This window comes from Haliotis rubra, unplaced genomic scaffold (assembly GCF_003918875.1).
Source record: "Haliotis rubra isolate DU_JTF1 unplaced genomic scaffold, ASM391887v1 Scf102, whole genome shotgun sequence".
Taxonomy (NCBI): domain Eukaryota; kingdom Metazoa; phylum Mollusca; class Gastropoda; order Lepetellida; family Haliotidae; genus Haliotis; species Haliotis rubra.
In genome coordinates this window covers 1,815,373-1,834,710 of record NW_025764915.1, presented here as the reverse complement: position 1 = coordinate 1,834,710, position 19,338 = coordinate 1,815,373, and the positions used below count along the sequence as shown (strand labels likewise).

General features: G+C 39.9%; 1 protein-coding gene across 1 annotated transcript; it reads left to right on the top strand.

Moving 5' to 3' along the window:
• Positions 1 to 426: 426 nt before the first annotated feature.
• Positions 427 to 17,637, top strand: LOC124270459 (intraflagellar transport protein 74 homolog). Its single transcript, XM_046705471.1, has 23 exons — positions 427 to 514; positions 1,049 to 1,113; positions 1,413 to 1,459; positions 1,593 to 1,647; positions 1,992 to 2,069; positions 2,567 to 2,612; positions 3,388 to 3,486; positions 4,064 to 4,124; positions 5,625 to 5,684; positions 6,087 to 6,148; positions 7,774 to 7,852; positions 9,899 to 10,021; positions 10,161 to 10,194; positions 10,423 to 10,573; positions 12,120 to 12,199; positions 13,968 to 14,021; positions 14,358 to 14,398; positions 14,633 to 14,689; positions 15,142 to 15,262; positions 15,703 to 15,866; positions 16,410 to 16,535; positions 16,754 to 16,814; positions 16,946 to 17,637. Coding segments are annotated over exons 1-23 (1,785 nt in total). The 5' UTR covers positions 427 to 512; the 3' UTR covers positions 17,065 to 17,637.
• The last annotated feature ends 1,701 nt before the right edge of the window (positions 17,638 to 19,338 follow it).

Genomic DNA, 19,338 nt, shown 5'->3' with positions numbered 1-19,338 from the left:
TTCACTCACATTGTACATGCTTCCCCATAAAAATCAACATCATCACCCCTAGCCATAAATTATGGCTCCCTAAGTGCCAAAATGTGCTAGAATACATGTAATCGGTTTAGGACACCTTGCTTGCAACAAATTTTACAAATCAACAAAGCGTATGGGTCCTGAAACTTCGTGAGCTAGTCAGCCAGATATATTTGAAGAGAGTTCAAATGAATAACTAGGCGGGGATTTTAGGAATGAGTTAGCCATTTTCAGTGGGTTTGAATCCCCGAGGGTACGTGTTGTCCAAACCAAGTGCAAGATTCGCTGCTGTCAATACAATTTTCATTCAATAAGGCTAAAGGTGTCGTTGTCGGCACAAGCATAAGAACCCACACCCGTACCCGTGCGACTTCTTCCGCTTAAGTAAGGGGACATAACTCAATTCAACATATTCGTGTTCTATCGCGCCCATTACACGACAACGTTAGCTTCCGGTTGCATTCCAGACAAGTGTTGACATCGCAACCAAGAAAATGTGAGTACTGTACATTTGTGTGATGTTTTGGTAATCAGATGAAAAAAAAAAAATTCTTATGGCTTCTTTCGGGTTTTGTCGGTTCCCTCTAATGTATATAGTGATGTTAAGTTGGTTGATCTTTGCGATCTTTACTCTCGAGAGTAATTCGAATAAATTTATTTTTTGCACAGTTTCGTGGACATTGTAAACAGGTTTTATTGGTTTGGCAACTGTAAGAATAAGTATAAGACGACCTGTTTGATCAAGTCAAATCTATGAAAATATGACAAATCAGTGACTTCAATAACTTTGTGTTTGTATTGTAATGCATTGTACTTTGAAGGTACATTTAGTTACCTTAAATCTTACCGATATTCATACATATTTAAAATTGTTCATGAAGTTACCTTCTGTTGATGTATGTGTTCCTTATAAGTGTACATGTAGGACGTAGGCTTGGCTGTAAGATTGCCTCGATCTACATTAAAGTGTCTTTGACTTGACTACTTTTGACATGCAATACTATGTATAGTGCTTACTTTTCATTCAAAGGAGTCAAAGACCCCCAAGTAGCAGTGGCCGTCCAGTCACAGGGGCAGCTCGTCCCCCAGGGACAGGTAGTGAATGATATTATTGTCAATAATTCTTAGAATTTGATGAATTAAATGTCTGTAAACATTTTTTCCCAGAAAAAAGTGAAGTTTCATCAATATCATAAGAACACCAAACATGGTTTTACCAATTTAATATTTTAAGCATCTTGGAATTTAGTGATATTTTTTTTTATATAAATTCTTTATTTGTTTAACACAATGTTTCAGAGTTAATTCTTACTCATTCTTCAGGTGAATGTTTCTTAGAATCATTCCCCTGTATATGTTTGGTAATTACAGAATTTGTTTTTCTTTGTTGCAAGCTGCTGGAAGACAGCCAGGAACGGCCACCAGATTGACAACTGCTATGGTAGGTTCATTATCATGTGGTGGATTTTACTTCATTACTTCAGCTTTTATTCACACAAAGAATTGAAGGTTTCAAAAGTATCGGTTTACTGTGTGCATTAGTATCCTTTTCTACATGATCAATAATCTTTCAGAATCCAGGTACAGCTAGACCAGGGACGAGAGGAGGACAGATCGGAGGAGGCGTGGGTAGGTAGTCATGGCCCCAGAAACATAACGAGTAAGAAATGACCTGGAGTTTCGGCATTTTTCAATGTTTAAAAGGAAACTGAAACACCATCAGTTTAATAGTAAATTGTTTGTAATTGTTTAATAAAAACTTTATCGATAAAGGAAAATTCTGGAATTCTCTCTGTTAATAGTGAAATGCTTGATGGAAATGACTGAAACAGGTTACTTGAGAAAATGCATAGAATTTGAAAAATATCTTTTTCACATATCTTTGATTGTTTATTTATGATGTATTTTGTTCCTTTAAAACACAATATGTATATAAATTTAGGTGCACTGATACATGTCCTCTGTATCCACAGCCCTGATGTCACAGGTGACAGTGGTGGATCGTCCAACCACACAGCAGGGCTTGGGTGGAATGAAAACTGCCAAGCAAGGTTAGCAGGACATCACCATCAAATTACAGATATAAACAAGAATATTTCTGTTTCATATGTACATCATGTGTGTTTGTGGCATGCCATGTATGCCTTCACATCACATGAGGACAATCCTTTACTTCAACTGTGCAAAGAATAAGAATGAATACTTTGGCAAGGGAGGTGTGCCAATTTACAGTTATCAGAGGGGTACTCAAAGTCTACAGTCTAGACTACCAGTTGTCAAACTTCCATTTTTGTGGAAGCTGCGGTGGTTGAGCAGGTTAGGCGTCTGACTCTGTGTGCTGGCAATTAGGTGCCTGACTCTCAGGGTGTAAGATCAAATCCTGGATGGAACTCAACCCAACAACAGTACTAGGATCTGTACTTTACTAAGAGTGTTTAATCCAAAATATAACATATGTTATGTAAGAAATACAATAGTGGAACTGAAGATATGCTAGATGATAATGTAACGTTGTTGTTCCTCCTTGATGATGACAATGGTGTTGCAGGTGGAAGACAAGTTATGGACAAGACATACTACCTTGGCTTGATCAGGTAAACACTTCAGTTTTAACAGTTTGAATGGAACTATTTGTTTTAGAACAAGACTTTTTTCTGAAAAGGGAATGGTGCATCTATGACCTTCTTGAATTTTTTTTCTGCTTTCAAGAAATATACATTCTGAAAACCAGTCAAAGGTCAATTCCAAGGAACCAGTCAATAAGAACGGTATCTTGAACATTTTCCACTGAATGATGAGTAGAAGGATACCATGAATTCCAAGCTATGTCCCTCAAGCTCGGATTGTCGTAGCCAGCACTAGTTATTTCTGCATCATTCTATATGATTTACTAGGGCTGCGCAATATAACTGGTTTACCGGTATATACCGGTTCAGACATGAAACGATACGTATTGCGATACGCTGATTGAAAACCGGTATTTTGACATGAATTCGAAAAAGACTTCGTAACACTCAGAAATCTTCGGATATTTCCATTTTATAAATTGTTCCTTTCCTTTTTTTATTTGTGCCAAATATTATTTACATTTTTATTTTGTCATGATTAAAACTTTTTATTAAAGCTTAATCAAACATGGTGATTTTGTTGTGTTTTTGCTGTATAAATCAAGCATTAACTCGATTATAAGTAGTTTTTTTCTTGCAATATATTGCAATACATATTGCAATATATGCTTTCGCATCGCAATATATTGCAATATGAAAATTCTCTGCAATACCCAGCCCTATGATTTACTGAGGGAGCATGCAGAGGAACTGATACTGATGATGTAATATTTGTCCTCATTATGTGAATGTTGTGTTGCAGGAGTAAGATCAATGAGCTGAATGCAGAAGTGATCCGACTTAACAAGGACATTGAGAATGCTAATGATGAGAACTCCAGTTACCTGTCCTATGAAAAAAGGTACACATCTTTTGCAGCTTCTCAGTATATACCACATTTTAGATGTTGGGTATTGTCTTATAGTGTATAAAACTCTTACAGTAAGAGAAGGCGCCAATCTGCCACGTCACAACAGAAGAAGAAGATGTTCAAACATGCACTTATCTAGAATGGGAAGCATGGCCCCATTTTGCCTCAACCTTCATTATAACCTGTCATTTCAACTACAATATACATCATGTGACTGGGGCAAAACAAACCAGTTTAAAGATGCCACTTAAAGAAGTCCAACCCACTTTGTTATATCCATAGACCCGGTTGAATCCCCACAATATATGTAAAGCCCATTTAAGTGTCCCCCTACGTGATATTGCTTGAATAGAAGAAGCCAAACTCAGTCAGTCATAGTTATAAGATAAGTCTGCTGTACATCATTTTCTTTCACCATTAACAGACACCCTTTGAAGAAAAATTAACAGATATCTTAATATGCCAAACAATTTAGTTCTTCTTTCAGTATGTGCACCTTGAATCTTACATATTTCTTGTAACATCAATTATGAACAGAATTATTTTATGATCATATTCTTGGTTGTAGAGCTGAGGCATTGGCTGGCGAGATACGAGACCTGCAAGGAGAACTTGGTGATTATAATACTGTAAGTATACTCCCAAAGGATTAAAATACTGTAAGTAGACCCAAGTATTGTTAGTATACTCACCATTCAAGTAGGACTAAAAGTAATGTTATCCAGTTAGTATTATATAATACTGTAAGTGTCCAAATAGGATTATAATACTCACAAAGGATTTATAATACTGTAAGTACACTCTAAAATAGGATTGTAATACTGTATATAGTCCTAAGTAGGATTAAAATACTGTAAGTACTCCCAAGTAGTGTTAGTATAGAGTATGTACAGCCAAGCAGGATAGAAAAAACCTGTAAGTACACTAAAGTAGCATTATAATTCTATAAGTACATCCAAGTAGAATTTTAATACTGTAAGTACATCCAGGTAGGATTATAATACTGTCAGTACACCTAAATCAGATATCTACAAGGATGGTCATTAACATCAAAGTAGGAATGTATATCCAAGTAGGATTATAACTGTAACTGTCCAAAAGTAGGGTTATAATACTACATTCCCAAGTAGGATTGACAAAAAAATCAGTATTATCTGTATTGTAAAGGACACTCTCAAGTAGGATTAAAATACTGTAACTACTCTCAAGTAGGACTGTATTATAATACTGTAACTATTCCCAAGTAGGATTATAATACTGTAACTACTCTGTAACTCAAGTAGGATTATAATACTGTAACTACTACTCAAGTAGGATTATCAAGTATTGTAACTATTCCCAAAGATTATAATGGGATTATAATACTGTAACTACTCCCAAGTAGGATTATAATACTGTAAACTACTCCCAAGTAGGATTATAAATGCTGTAACTGTAACTACTCCCAAGTAGGGATTATAATACTGTAACTACTCCCCCAAGTAGGATTATAACTGTAACTACTGTAAGTACTACTCCCAAGTAGGATTATAATACTCTCTGTAACTGTACTACTCCAAAGTAGGACTTATTATAGTATATGTAACTACTACTCAAGTAGGATTATAATACTGTAACTACACCTCAAGTAGGATAATAATGTAATACTGTAACTACCCCAAGTAGGATTATAATACTGTAAGTACTACTACTCCCAAGTAGGATTAAAATACTGTAACTACTCTCAAGTAGGATTATAATATTGTAACTACTCTCAAGTAGGATTATAATACTGTAACTACTCCCAAGTAGGATTATAATATTGTAACTACTCTCAAGTAGGATTATAGTATTGTAACTATTCCCAAGTAGGATTATAGTATTGTAACTACTCTCAAGTAGGATTATAGTATTGTAACTACTCTCAAGTAATGTAACTACTCACAATATAATACTGTAACTACTCTCAAGTAGGATTATAATTCTGTAAATACATCCAGGTAGGATTATGATAGTGTATAGTACATCCAGGTAGGATTATAATACTGTAACTCACCCAAATTGGATAGCAGTATTACGTGTACACCTAAGTAGGATTCTAGTACATGTTTATTTGTGGCCTGTGTATTCAAGACATGTTCTTGTTGCAGCTGGTGGACAAACTGACCACAGATGAGGACATCCAGGATGTGGAGTTTGACTGCAACAATGTGAGTAGACAGCAGAGGGGTAGACATGCACACACTACACAACTCACAAAGTGAACATAACGTGATGTACAGTATGTACTTTTGTATTTTTATGTGGCCTCGTCGTGGTTGCAGGTGCAAGGACAGAGTTCATTTATGGACTTCAGCTTTTATATACTTTCACTGGGGTTATTCTAGCATCACGTTCTTGACGACAATATTGTCATGTGGACTGTAAGGTCACTTTGAAAGAATAAAGAATTTGAAATCTATCAGTATACTCAGTCCCCATCATACTGGATACTTGTAACATTTATTAAAAGTGAAAGCTATAATGTGCTGACAATATCTGATACTCTGTGATCTATGTATCTTTCATATTGTACACAGGAACTGTATGTATTCTGATTGATTATATTACAGCTGAAATCACAGAATGACAGAGAAGCCAAGAAAATAGAAGACATGTTTGACGTCAAGAAACAGTGAGTCCAACAGAACCTCATCTCAACTGATTGTACTATTATGCATTTAGGATATTACTGGTTGTAATAATCGTTGATCTGATGTTACTGGTTGTATCAATGATTGATCTGATGTTGCTGGTTGTAACAATGGTTGATCTGATGTTGCTGGTTGTAACAATGGTTGATCTGATGTTGCTGGTTGTATCAATGATTGATCTGATGTTGCTGGTTGTATCAATGATTGATCTGATGTTGCTGGTTGTATCAATGATTGATCTGATGTTGCTGGTTGTATCAATGATTGATCTGATGTTGCTGGTTGTATCAATGGTTGATCTGATGTTGCTGGTTGTAACAATGGTTGATCTGATGTTGCTGTTGTATCAATGATTGATCTGATGTTGCTGGTTGTATCAATGATTGATCTGATGTTGCTGGTTGTAACAATGGTTGATCTGATGTTGCTGGTTGTAACAATAATTGATCTGATGTTACTAGTTGTATCAATGATTGATCTGATGTTGCTGGTTGTATCAATGATTGATCTGATGTTGCTGGTTGTAACAATAATTGATCTGATGTTGCTGGTTGTATCAATGATTGATCTGATGTTGCTGGTTGTATCAATGGATTGATCTGATGTTGCTGGTTGTAACAATGGTTGATCTGATGTTGATGTAACAATGGTTGATCTGATGTTGCAATGATTGATCTGATGTTGCTGGTTGTATTAATGGATTGATCTGATGTTGCTGGTTGTATCAATGATTGACCTGATGTTGCTGGTTGTATCAATGATTGATCTGATGTTGCTGGTTGTATCAATGATTGATCTGATGTTGCTGGTTGTATCAATGATTGATCTGATGTTGCTGGTTGTATCAATAATTGATCTGATGTTGCTGGTTGTATCAATGATTCATCTGATGTTGCTGGTTGTATCAATGATTGATCTGATGTTGCTGGTTGTATCAATGATTGATCTGATGTTGCTGGTTGTATCAATGATTGATCTGATGTTGCTGGTTGTATCAATGATTGATCTGATGTTGCTGGTTGTACCAATGATTGATCTGATGTTGCTGGTTGTATCAATGATTGATCTTATGTTGCTGGTTGTAGCAATGATTGATCTAATTGTTCTGGTTTGAGATTGTAACAATGATTGATCTAATTTTAATGGTTTGAGATTTTAACAATGGTTGATCTGATGTTGCTGGTTGTCACAATGGTTGATCTGATGTTGCTGGTTGTCACAATGGTTGATCTGATGTTACTGTTGTAACAATGATTGATCTGATGTTGCTGGTTGTATCAATGATTGATCTGATGTTGCTGGTTGTCACAATGGTTGATCTGATGTTGCTGGTTGTAACAATGGTTGATCTGATGTTGCTGGTTGTAACAATGGTTGATCTGATGTTGCTGGTTGTAACAATGATTGATCTGATGTTGCTGGTTGTAACAATGGTTGATCTGATGTTGCTGGTTGTAACAATGGTTGATCTGATGTTGCTGGTTTTAACAATGGTTGATCTGATGTTGCTGGTTTTAACAATGGTTAATGTGATGTTGCTGGTATTAACAATGGTTGATATGATTTTAGTTAGTGGTTTTAACAATGGTTGATCTGATGTTCACAGGAAAGAAGATATGATTACCCAGCTGAACACAGAACTGGATCAAGAGAAGCGAATGGCGGACAGTCTCGTCAATGATATGGTGGGCACAGTTGCCAGAGACATGGTCACACACACTTCTATACTTTTGAGCAAGTTATATGAAGACCTGTAATTCTGATCAATATAGAATCCTTTGCCCTGTAGGGTTCTGGATGTTATGGGGTGCTAGATGTTATTATGATGTGTAAACTCAATTGTTAATTATTACCCTGTTTACAGAGATTCAACATCTATACTTCACACTGATATGTAAACTTAAGACAAGAATAAGTCCCAAGTCACCTCTGCTTGATTATAAGGGCTGGTCCTAACCGTCATCGGGTTGTCAGTGATTGTAACCTAATGGCATCTACTCATGATATCGTGACTGGTCTAGATTTGGTTATTTCCAGATCACCATCACATAGATCAGGTACTGCTGAGTGTAGCCGCAGCAAACAAACAAACATGAAGACTTGAAATAGGACCATTGCCACTTTAGCACACTGCCCTCATGTTAACACTCTCTCCCTGTGTATAGCACACTGCCCTCATGTTAACACTCTCTCCATGTGTATAGCACACTGCCCTCATGTTAACACTCTCTCCACGTGTATAGCACCCTGCCCTCATGTTAACACTCTCCACGTGTATAGCACCCTGCCCTCATGTTAACACTCTCTCCCTGTGTATAGCACACTGCCCTCATGTTAACACTCTCTCCCTGTGTGTATAGCACACTGCCCTCATGTTAACACTCTCTCCACGTGTATAGCACCCTGCCCTCATGTTAACACTCTCTCCACTGTGTATAGCACCCTGCCCTCATGTTAACACTCTCTCCACGTGTATAGCACCCTGCCCTCATGTTAACACTCTCTCCATGTGTATAGCACACTGCCCTCATGTTAACACTCTCTCCACGTGTATAGCACCCTGCCCTCATGTTAACACTCTCTCCCGTGTATAGCACCCTGCCCTCATGTTAACACTCTCTCCACGTGTATAGCACCCTGCCCTCATGTTAACACTCTCTCCACGTGTATAGCACCCTGCCCTCATGTTAACACTCTCTCCCTGTGTATAGCACACTGCCCTCATGTTAACACTCTCTCTCACGTGTACAGCACCCTGCCCTCATGTTAACGCTCTCTCCGTGTATAGCACCCTGCCCTCATGTTAACACTCTCTCCACGTGTATAGCACCTCTGCCCTCATGTTAACACTCTCCACGTGTATAGCACCCTGCCCTCATGTTAACACTCTCTCCCTGTGTATAGCACACTGCCCTCATGTTAACACTCTCTCCACGTGTATAGCACCCTGCCCTCATGTTAACACTCTCTCCCTGTGTATAGCACCCTGCCCTCATGTTAACACTCTCTCCACGTGTATAGCACCCTGCCCTCATGTTAACACTCTCTCCCTGTGTATAGCATCCTGCCCTCATGTTAACACTCTCTCCTGTGTATAGCACACTGCCCTCATGTTAACACTCTCTCCTGTGCATAGCACCCTGCCCTCATGTTAACACTCTCTCCCTGTGTATAGCACCCTGCCCTCATGTTAACACTCTCTCCTGTGTATGTATAGCACCCTGCCCTCATGTTAACCTGCCTCTCTCCTGTGTATAGCACCCTGCCCTCATGTTAACACTCTCTCCATGTGTATAGCACCCTGCCCTCATGTTAACACTCTCCCTGTGTATAGCACCCTGCCCTCATGTTAACACTCTCTCCCTGTGTATAGCACCCTGCCCTCATGTTAACACTCTCTCCACGTGTATAGCACCCTGCCCTCATGTTAACACTCTCTCCCTGTGTATAGCACCCTGCCCTCATGTTAACACTCTCTCCCGTGTATAGCACACTGCCCTCATGTTAACACTCTCTCCCTGTGTATAGCACCCTGCCCTCATGTTAACACTCTCTCCCTGTGTATAGCACCCTGCCCTCATGTTAACACTCTCTCCCTGTGTATAGCACCCTGCCCTCATGTTAACACTCTCTCCACGTGTATAGCACCCTGCCCTCATGTTAACACTCTCTCCACTTGTACAGCACACTGCCTGGGATGTAGATCTATTTCTGGTTGTTCTGTGTGGCAGGAGCCAGAGATGAGGCAGAAGTATTTCCGGATGAAGGACATGAACGAGCACCTGCTGAAGCAGCTGGAGAACGGCCAACAGGAACTGGATCAGCTCAACTCCAAGATCGAGGGCTTGCAGGATGTATGTGTTCTGTGAAATTATTGATTCAAGACATGTTTGTAGTTGAATGATAATGATATTTTAAGACATATTATATTCTTTAGAATGTGTTGGGATAATGTCTGATTGTCTGAAACCCTGACAGCTTCTTTCTCTATAGGAGCTGTCTATGTCACAAGTCAAGCAAGAAGCAGGTAAGATAAAAATGTGACAAAAACGATACAACCTGTAAGGAATATTGTCTCCTACATCGTTACACTGTGCTGAGTTGCATCCCTTAGGTCCATAACTCCCAAGCTCTTCACAGGGGTAGCGTGTAAGCAGAGCTACTTTTATCACTGCAATCAGTCACAGCTTCCCGCTGTGAAATGCAGCCTGCAGCTAACTCCCACCCAGCTGAAATATTTTGTATGGTGTTCCAGTGCGACTGTACGAGCAGCTTCATGAGCTGGAGGCGAGGCGAGACCAGCTGGTGGAAGAGGCCAAGTCACGGGGGACGCCAGCTGAGGAGAGGGAGAAGTTGCTGAAGCAGGTGAAGGAAGACAACCAGGAGATAGCCAGCATGGAGAGACAGTAAGTACCTCCTGAACACATTCCGAAACAGGAAGTACATCCTGAACACATCTCTAACAGGAAGTATATATCCTGAACACGTCTCTAACAGGAAGTACATCCTGAACACATCTCTAACAGGAAGTACCTCCTGAAAACATCTCTAACAGGAAGTACATCCTGAACACATCTCTAACAGGAAGTACATCCAGAACACATCTCTAACAGGAAGTACATCCTGAACACATCTCTAACAGGAAGTACATCCTGAATATCTCTCTAACAGGAAGTACCTCCTGAACACATCTCTAACAGAAAGTAGTCCCGTGATTTAGATCCGGGTTACAATTGATCTTCAGTAATCCATGCTTGTTGTAAGAGGTGACTAACGGGATCGGGTGTTCAGGCTTGCTGACTTGGTTGACACATGTCATCGTATCCAAGTTGCGTAGATAGATGCTCATGCTGTTGATCACTGGATTGTCTGGTCCAGACATGATTATTTACAGACCGCCGCCATATGGCTGGAATATTGCTGAGTGTGGCGTAAAACTAAACTCACTCACTCTAACAGGAAGTACCTCCTGAACTCACTCACCAACAGGAAGTACCTCCTGAACACATCTCCTACAGGATGTACCTCCTCAAATCATTGAGAAACAGGAAGTGCCTCCTGAACACATCTTTAACAGGAAGTACCTCCTCAAATCATTGAGAAACAGGAAGTACCTCCTCAAATCATTGAGAAACAGGAAGTGCCTCCTAAACACATCTCTAACAGGAAGTACCTCCTCAAATCATTGAGAAACAGGAAGTGCCTCCTCAAATCATTGAGAAACAGGAAGTACCTCCTCAAATCATTTAGAAACAGGAAGTGCCTCCTCAAATCATTTAGAAACAGGAAGTGCCTCCTGAACACATCTTTAACAGGAAGTACTTCCTCAAATCATTGAGAAACAGGAAGTGCCTCCTCAAATCATTTAGAAACAGGAAGTGCCTCCTGAACACATCTCTAACAGGAAGTACCTCTCAAATCATTAAGAAACAGGAAGTACCTCCTGAACACAACTCTAACAGGAAGTACCTTCAAATCATTGAGAAACAGGAAGTACCTCCTCAAATCAGTTAGAAAAAGGAAATACTTCCTGAACACATATCGAAACAGAAAGTACATCCTGAACACATGGAGAGACAGGAAGTACCTCCTGGAATGTTAGTTTATGTGCCCGCTTTCCCTTTGGCATTGGCCCTGTGCACTCACCTTATTATATTACATGTGTGTCTTGTGCATGCTTTAGTCGGAATCTGTAGGAAAAACACAGGTATTTATCAAGTTCATTCATTAGAACACAACAGAAAACTAGAATTTTGATTTTAATGTTCAAAATGGTCAAAACCTTTGAATGCAAAATTGTGGTTAGTATGTATGTGTTCGAGTTCAGCACTTCAGAGTTCAGAATCAGACAATTATGTGTCAGTAAGTGATGTCAACCTTTGATCAAAACTTGAACATTCAGTTCCATGTTACCTGTTCCAGGTAGATTACGTATAACATCTAATATTCCAGGACCAAAGAGTTACAGGAGCGCATCGAGCAGATCCAGGAGGAGGTGAGGCAGCTGGACCTTGACATCGAGGAGAATCAGGGTACGTGGAGGGTGTGTATGACTGACAGGGTACATATCACCGACATGGTGAGGGTGTGTATCACTGACAGTGCATGTAGTAGCACCGACTCGGTGAGGGTGTATCACTGACAGACTAGACATGGTGAGGTGTGTATCACTGACAGGGTACATAGCACCAACATGGTGAGGGTGTGTACTAGCACCGACATGGGTGAGGGTGTGTATCATGGTGAGGGTGTGTATCACTGACAGTGTACGTAGCACCGACTTCGGTGAGGGTGAGGTGTATCACTGACAGAAGTATGCGTAGCACCGACATGGTGAGGGTGTGTATCACTGACGACGACATGGTGAGTGGTGTGTATCACTGACTCAGTGAGACATGGGTGTATGTATCACTGACATGGTGAGGGTGTGTATCACTGACGTACATAGCACCACATGGTGAGGGTGTGTATCACTGACGGACTAGACATGGTAACCGGACATGGTGAGGGTGTGTATCACTGACAGTGTATCACATGGTGAGGGTGTGTATCACTGACAGGGTGCGTAGCACCGATTTGGTGAGGGTGTATCACTGACAGTGACGTAAGACGACATGGTGAGGGTGTGTATCACTGACAGGGTGCGATACTGCACATGGTGAGGGTGTGTATCACTGACAGAGTGCATTATCACCGGTGAGGGGTGTGTATCACTGACAGGTGCATGTATCACTGAGCACCGACATGGTGAGGGTGTGTATCACTGACAGGGCACGTAGCACCGACATGGTGAGGGTGTGTATCACTGACAGGGGGAATGCGTATCACCGACATAGTGACATGGTGAGGGTGTGTATCACTGACAGGGTACAGGGTATACACCGACATGGTGAGTGTATCACCGACATGGTGAGACATGGTGGTGTGTATCACTGACAGGGTACGTAGCACCGGTCGGTGAGGGTGTGTATCACTGACAGGACACCGACATGGTGAGGGTGTGTATCACTGAGGGTGTGCACTGACACCCGATTATGGTGAGGGTGTGTATCACTGACAGGGTACGTAGCACCGACATGGTGAGGGTGTGTATCACTGACAGGGTATGTATCACCGACTTGGTGAGGGTGTGTATCACTGACAGGGTATGTATCACCGACATGGTGAGGGTGTGTATCACTGACAGGGTACGTATCACCGACATGGTGAGGGTGTGTATCACATGGTGAGGGTGTGTATGACAGTGTATGTATCACCGACATGGTGAGGGTGAGGGTGTATCACTGACAGGGTGCGTATCACCGACATGGTGAGGGTGTGTATCACTGACAGGGTATGTGATATCACCGACATGGTGAGGGTGTGTATCACTGACAGGGCACGGTGAGGGTGTATCACCGACATCGGTGAGGGTGTGTATCACTGACAGGGCACGATAGGCACCGACATAGTGAGGGTGTGTATCACTGACATGGTGGTATGTATCACTGACGATGCACCGACATGGTGAGGGTGTGTATCACTGACAGGGCACGTATGTATCACCGACATGGTGAGGGTGTGTATCACTGACAGGGTACGTATCACCGACATAGTGAGGGTGTGTATCACTGACAGGGTATGTATCACTGACATGGTGAGGGTGTGTATCACTGACAGGGTACATAGCACCGACATGGTGAGGGTGTGTATCACTGACAGGGTATGTATCACTTTGTATTTTGTTGGTGATGATATTTGAAAGGTACATGTATGCAACTTTCCAAAGTAATGGTTGCATGATGTGTTGTGTACTCACAGGAGAAAGAAATCAGAAGTACAAGGAGTTGAAGAAGAGAGAGGAGAATATGGATGGTAGGTTGAACATTTCTGTGTTAAAGCAAGTTACTGCTCTCAACAACGTATTGCATTGTACATAGATCATGTCAGCTCTATGTGCAAGAGCCCATTGAGATGCATGTCTTATATAATTCCAACTAGATTAAATTTTCATTCAAACCATGATAATTGGTGTCTGGCCCAAATTACCCGTATGAAAGAACCTACATTTTATTGGACTAGGCAGTAAGCCATGCTATAAGTTATGGATTGGGTTGTCTTCAGGCATACATAGTTGGTTTGGAGTACTATAGCAGATACCTTTTATTATATTTCAACATTTTTGACATCTATTATGTGGTATGTTTTTAGAATTCCTGAACACGTATGAAGCATCCAAGTCCCATGAACTGGTAAGAATCGGCAAGGATATTATACACCATGGCCTGCTCTTATGTACCAGTAGCTAATATTTTGCTCACAGTAAACCTTTCTGTGATAAAAACATTGTACTACAAGACAAGATCCTTTCATATGAGTAAAATAAACTGTTGGTCGGTAGATGTGTCAACATGAAACATCACTGAATTGGCAGGTACATGTGTATATACAGAATGATGTATATTGTGATCATATTGTTGTTTTAGCAAAGAATCACAGAGCTTGAAGGAAGTATTGTAGAGGCAATGGAGCGCATGAGCAGGGTAAGGCTTTCAAGGAAATATTTCTTATCCAAGTTGCATCTCACATGTCCATCTACTACAGTCCTTCACGTTCTGAAGAGTGATGTGAGAGCTAGGTCAGTCACAGCTTCATGTATGGGAGAAAACAACAGGGACTGTAATCTTTGTTGTCCAAATGATCGAATTTTGTCTAAATCCTTGATTAGACTTGGTTATCAGCAACCCATGTTTGTATTCAGAGGCAACTAATGGGGTTGGGCTGTTAAGCTTGGTGACTTTGTTGATAGATATCATTGTATCCCAGTTCTGTGGATCAATGGTCATTATGTCAATCAGTAGATTGTTTGGTCCAGACTCAATCATTTAGACTGCTGTCTTGCATCTAGAATATTGCACAGTAGGTTGTGAAACATGAAACAAATAAAACCAGCACAAGGCTCTTGTTGATTGTAACGTGTGAGTGTTGTGTTCAGAACATGGGTAGATTCTCCCACCTGCCGACACCCAAGGAGCTGGCCAGCATGAAGGAGGATCTGGCCTTCAAGGAGGGGGAGATGAAGAAGTCGGAAACTACGGCTACTGGACTTGCTTCAGGTAGAGCAGCTGGTCTGATGCCACATAAGATATTCGGACTAATTCCAACCTTGAAATCAGTCTAACACTTCTACAGTATGCTGGGTGGTGGGGTAGCCTAGTGGTTAAAGCATTCGCTCATCATGCAGAAGGCCCGGGTTCAATTCCCCACATGGGTACAATTTGTGAAGCCCATTTCAGGTGTCCCCTGCCATGCTATTGCTGGAATATTGCTAAAAACGGCGTAAAACCATACTAAGTCAGTCAGTGGGTATACAGTATGCTTGTTGGCTGCTTGTTACTGATTTTCGAAATTACAAAGTTACCTCCCTTGTCAATGCCATTGGCAATAATGTGAATCAAGAATCTTGTAAAATCACTTTCATTTTTGTAAACTCAGTTACTAGTCTGTTGAGTGATATGCATATACAATGTATAGATTGCCTGTGTGTTGTCTGCAGAGCGGGAGAAGCTACAGCAGGACTTGGCCAAGATGCATCAGTTTGAGGAGAAACTGAAGGAAGAGTTGGTGGTCCTCAAGGAGAAGGTGAAGGTCATGGAGAAGGAGATCGAAACCTATGGGGACCTCAACTTACTCAAGGAAGAATCAGAAGCCAAGAAAAATGTGAGATGAGTAGCTGTACTGCAGATTTTCATGTATACAGATCTAGCTGAATGGGGCTTAAAGGATTCAGGACTGGTAAAGGAAGTGAGGAATATCATGCTGTCCTGAAAACACTCTTAAAATTTTATCCTCTAATGAAGTGGTTATTTCTCATGTCATAGTGAACATGCAATAAAACAGTAACATGTTATAACTTATTTCTTTATTATCCCCCGCCACGAGGTGAGAGGAGAGATAGGTTTGAGCTCCATCTGTCCGTCCGAAATGAAGGGGACAGATTTTTTCAGAAACCATTATAGATAGGGAAACCATTTTTTTTTTTTAACGAAAACCGTGTTACAATTTGTTACAGAGTTATGGCCCTTGTCATGCGTTTCTTGACTGTATCCCCAAGGGTAGAGATTTTTTTGGGGGGGGGGGGATATTGATGACCTTGTCTTTTTGTTTGAATATAGGACTGTATGGCTTACATGATTAGTATGAATCTCTATATACTCAGACTGAGTCAGAGTAATTCTCACATTGTATGTTGACCTGTTACAGAAACTGATGGAGGATCGAATCACACTTTCGCGTCGCCGTGATGCCTTCAAGAAGCTGATTCAGCAACTCCAGTCTAAGTACGAGGGCCTCAAGGCACAGCTGAATGACAATGAAACATATACACAGGTACAATATTACAGCTTATTATTACCAAGCAGTATCGACTAAAACTTTACATCCCAAACATGTACAGCCAAATTGACAATATATATCCCTATGAATTACGGTCATTGAATTTTGTATTCCTTCCTGAGAACTGAAGAAGATGAAGTAGTACATAATGTATCTATTACATTGAAATACATGCAGTTCTATGCGAAAATGTTCATGATGACTTGTTTCAGCTGTCAAATTTGGAGAGGAAATGGCAGCACCACGAACAGAACAACTTCTCCATGAAAGAATGTATCCTTTTGAAATATCTAAAGTTGTGAACAATAAAAATTATTCTTAATTTTCACCTCATGTTCAGCAGAGTTAATTAATGTGTTCAATTTAGATAATAACATTTCAAAATATTTCCTTAATAAACCAAGTTATCTCTGCACGGACAATGGAGTGCGACTTTGTCCCAATCAGTCGCCGCGTGTACCGAGGACACGAGGACTTCAACATTTTGCTCCAGGACAGACTCGCTGGCAAGCACGCTTTATAGAGTGATGATAACCAGCAACTGTAATCAATTCCAACCTGTTTATATTATTTCATACACAAACCTATTAAGGTGGGAATCTGCAGTTTTATGACATTTTATTAAAACAAAATGTATACTAAATGATGAAGGCGAGTTATATTTCTATCGAGTAAACTTATTGACATAAGTAAAACTAAGAGTATACAAAATAAACTGCTAGCAAAATTCATGACACATTTACAAAGCCATACTTCTCCAAGAGTTCATCTGATAATTCTTCTCTATCATTAGTAGAAATAGTGATTGAGGCAAACAATATGAACAGGTTGAACAATCATTCCATTAACACTTATCTTATGTTCATTGTTGTTATGTCAACTGAACAAATCCGTCCATTGTTAGAATATATTGTGTAATAAATTATTGTCATGTTGCAGTGTGTGTTGTGTCATGTCCTTGGTTATCCTGGGAATTATTCCTTATGTTATGGTAAAGTTAAGAACAAATGGGTTGATCTATATCACTGTCAATAAAATGTGATTCCAAGGACAACTGTGATATACATTATATTCAATAAAGGTGTACATCGCCTCATTTCTACATGTACTTCTGTACTGTCCTCATGGGGATGGACTAATGATTAACATCAACTGATTTGTGTATACTGGTAATGTCATACTTCAAATATTTCTTAATTCTTAAATGGACATTGAGAGACAGGTATTTTGTTGGTCCTCTTGTCCAGTTCTGTCCTCTGTCCATGGAGTCTAACCAGAGTGCTGTTGTCATCACTTCACATGACCTAGCGTAGGTCTCCCATTCCAGAAAAGAAGTTTGTTCATTTCAAAACTAACTTTTCACAATGTTACTCAGATGGCAAAATGTATCTGAAACAGGAAAATTATCTAGGAATTTGTGTTTGTATCCAAATTACGTGTCTATTTGGATAATATGTGGAGATGATAAAAACCTTTTTAGAGAAGAAAACGTATCAATGCAAGTGAAACAAAATGGCAACCTCTTCATACTTGAAGTAATTAGGGGATAACTGATGCGTAAGCGGAGCCGATATAACGTTAAATTTGCAGCTATATAACCACTGGTATACGTCCCCAACAGTCACAGTACAGTTATCCCCATTCTAATTCAACTCATTTTACGCTGGGTTTTTTTCGTGAAAGAAATTCATTATTTAAACCAGGTCAAAGTTCTTCTAGGTCAAAGGTTAATCATATGACTCCTTCAACATTTTTACCATCGCCAGAAAAAGTAGTTCCCTTTTCAAACTTCAATACGTTTGTTACGTGCACACTGACTAAATCTGACAATGATGAATAAATTATAGTGTTATAGCTAAAAGGGACGGAATTATCATGAAACCGCCCTCTAGTTGTCAGAAATGAGCGGGCCTCTGCAAATGATAATGGCCCAGTGGTTCCTAAATGACAATGCCCTGAAAAACAGCGTTACCCCCAATAGTGTAGGGATACATTCAAAGGTTTTCAAAATTATATATGCCGAATATACGGTCGGAAATTTATAGCATTGGTATGTTACCAAGTTGAATTAGAATTAATGTTTCTATACAAACACTGTTAAAACTGTCACTGTTACATAATCAAAATGTAGGCTTATATATTGGGTGCCATGAGTGATTGATTAAGCTGGGATCCCATGCAGTCAGACCAAGAATTAGGAAATGAAATAATATTCATAGATTGCCGTTATCCATGTAGTGACTCGGATACCAGAGCTAGACATGCTTATAGAAGATTGTCATGTTGTATATAATACTGTGTTTATAATATGAACTTAGACTGCAAATATGTATTATTGAAAGTCCTTGAAAGTTTTTAGCACTTGGCTTTGGTTAAAAATAGCATCCGATATCTTGAGCCAATTTGAACAAAGAGCATCTCCAGTCATATTTTAGATTAATCCATTCGATATATTTTGACAAGTAAATTGTATTTGATGAAAAAAATGTAGGGTTGATTGTTTTTCTTTCAAATACTAATTAAAATGTAATTTGACGTTAGTAATTACCTCCCTTTGCTAAAAACTCAACTCCTAAGTCCTTGAGTTGCAGTCCTGATCAGCTTCATGTGCAATTTCATGCTGATCATTTCACTGCATTGATATGAATTTGTCTTTCCATCCATGGTTTGTTGGGTTTTATCTTCACAAATTGGCTATAGGTTTTGTGTTGACACATTTGGTGTTTTCTTTGTGTAGCGCTGCACTCGGCAATATTCCAGCTATAAGGTGGCAGTCTGGAAACAAGTGTAGAAGTGA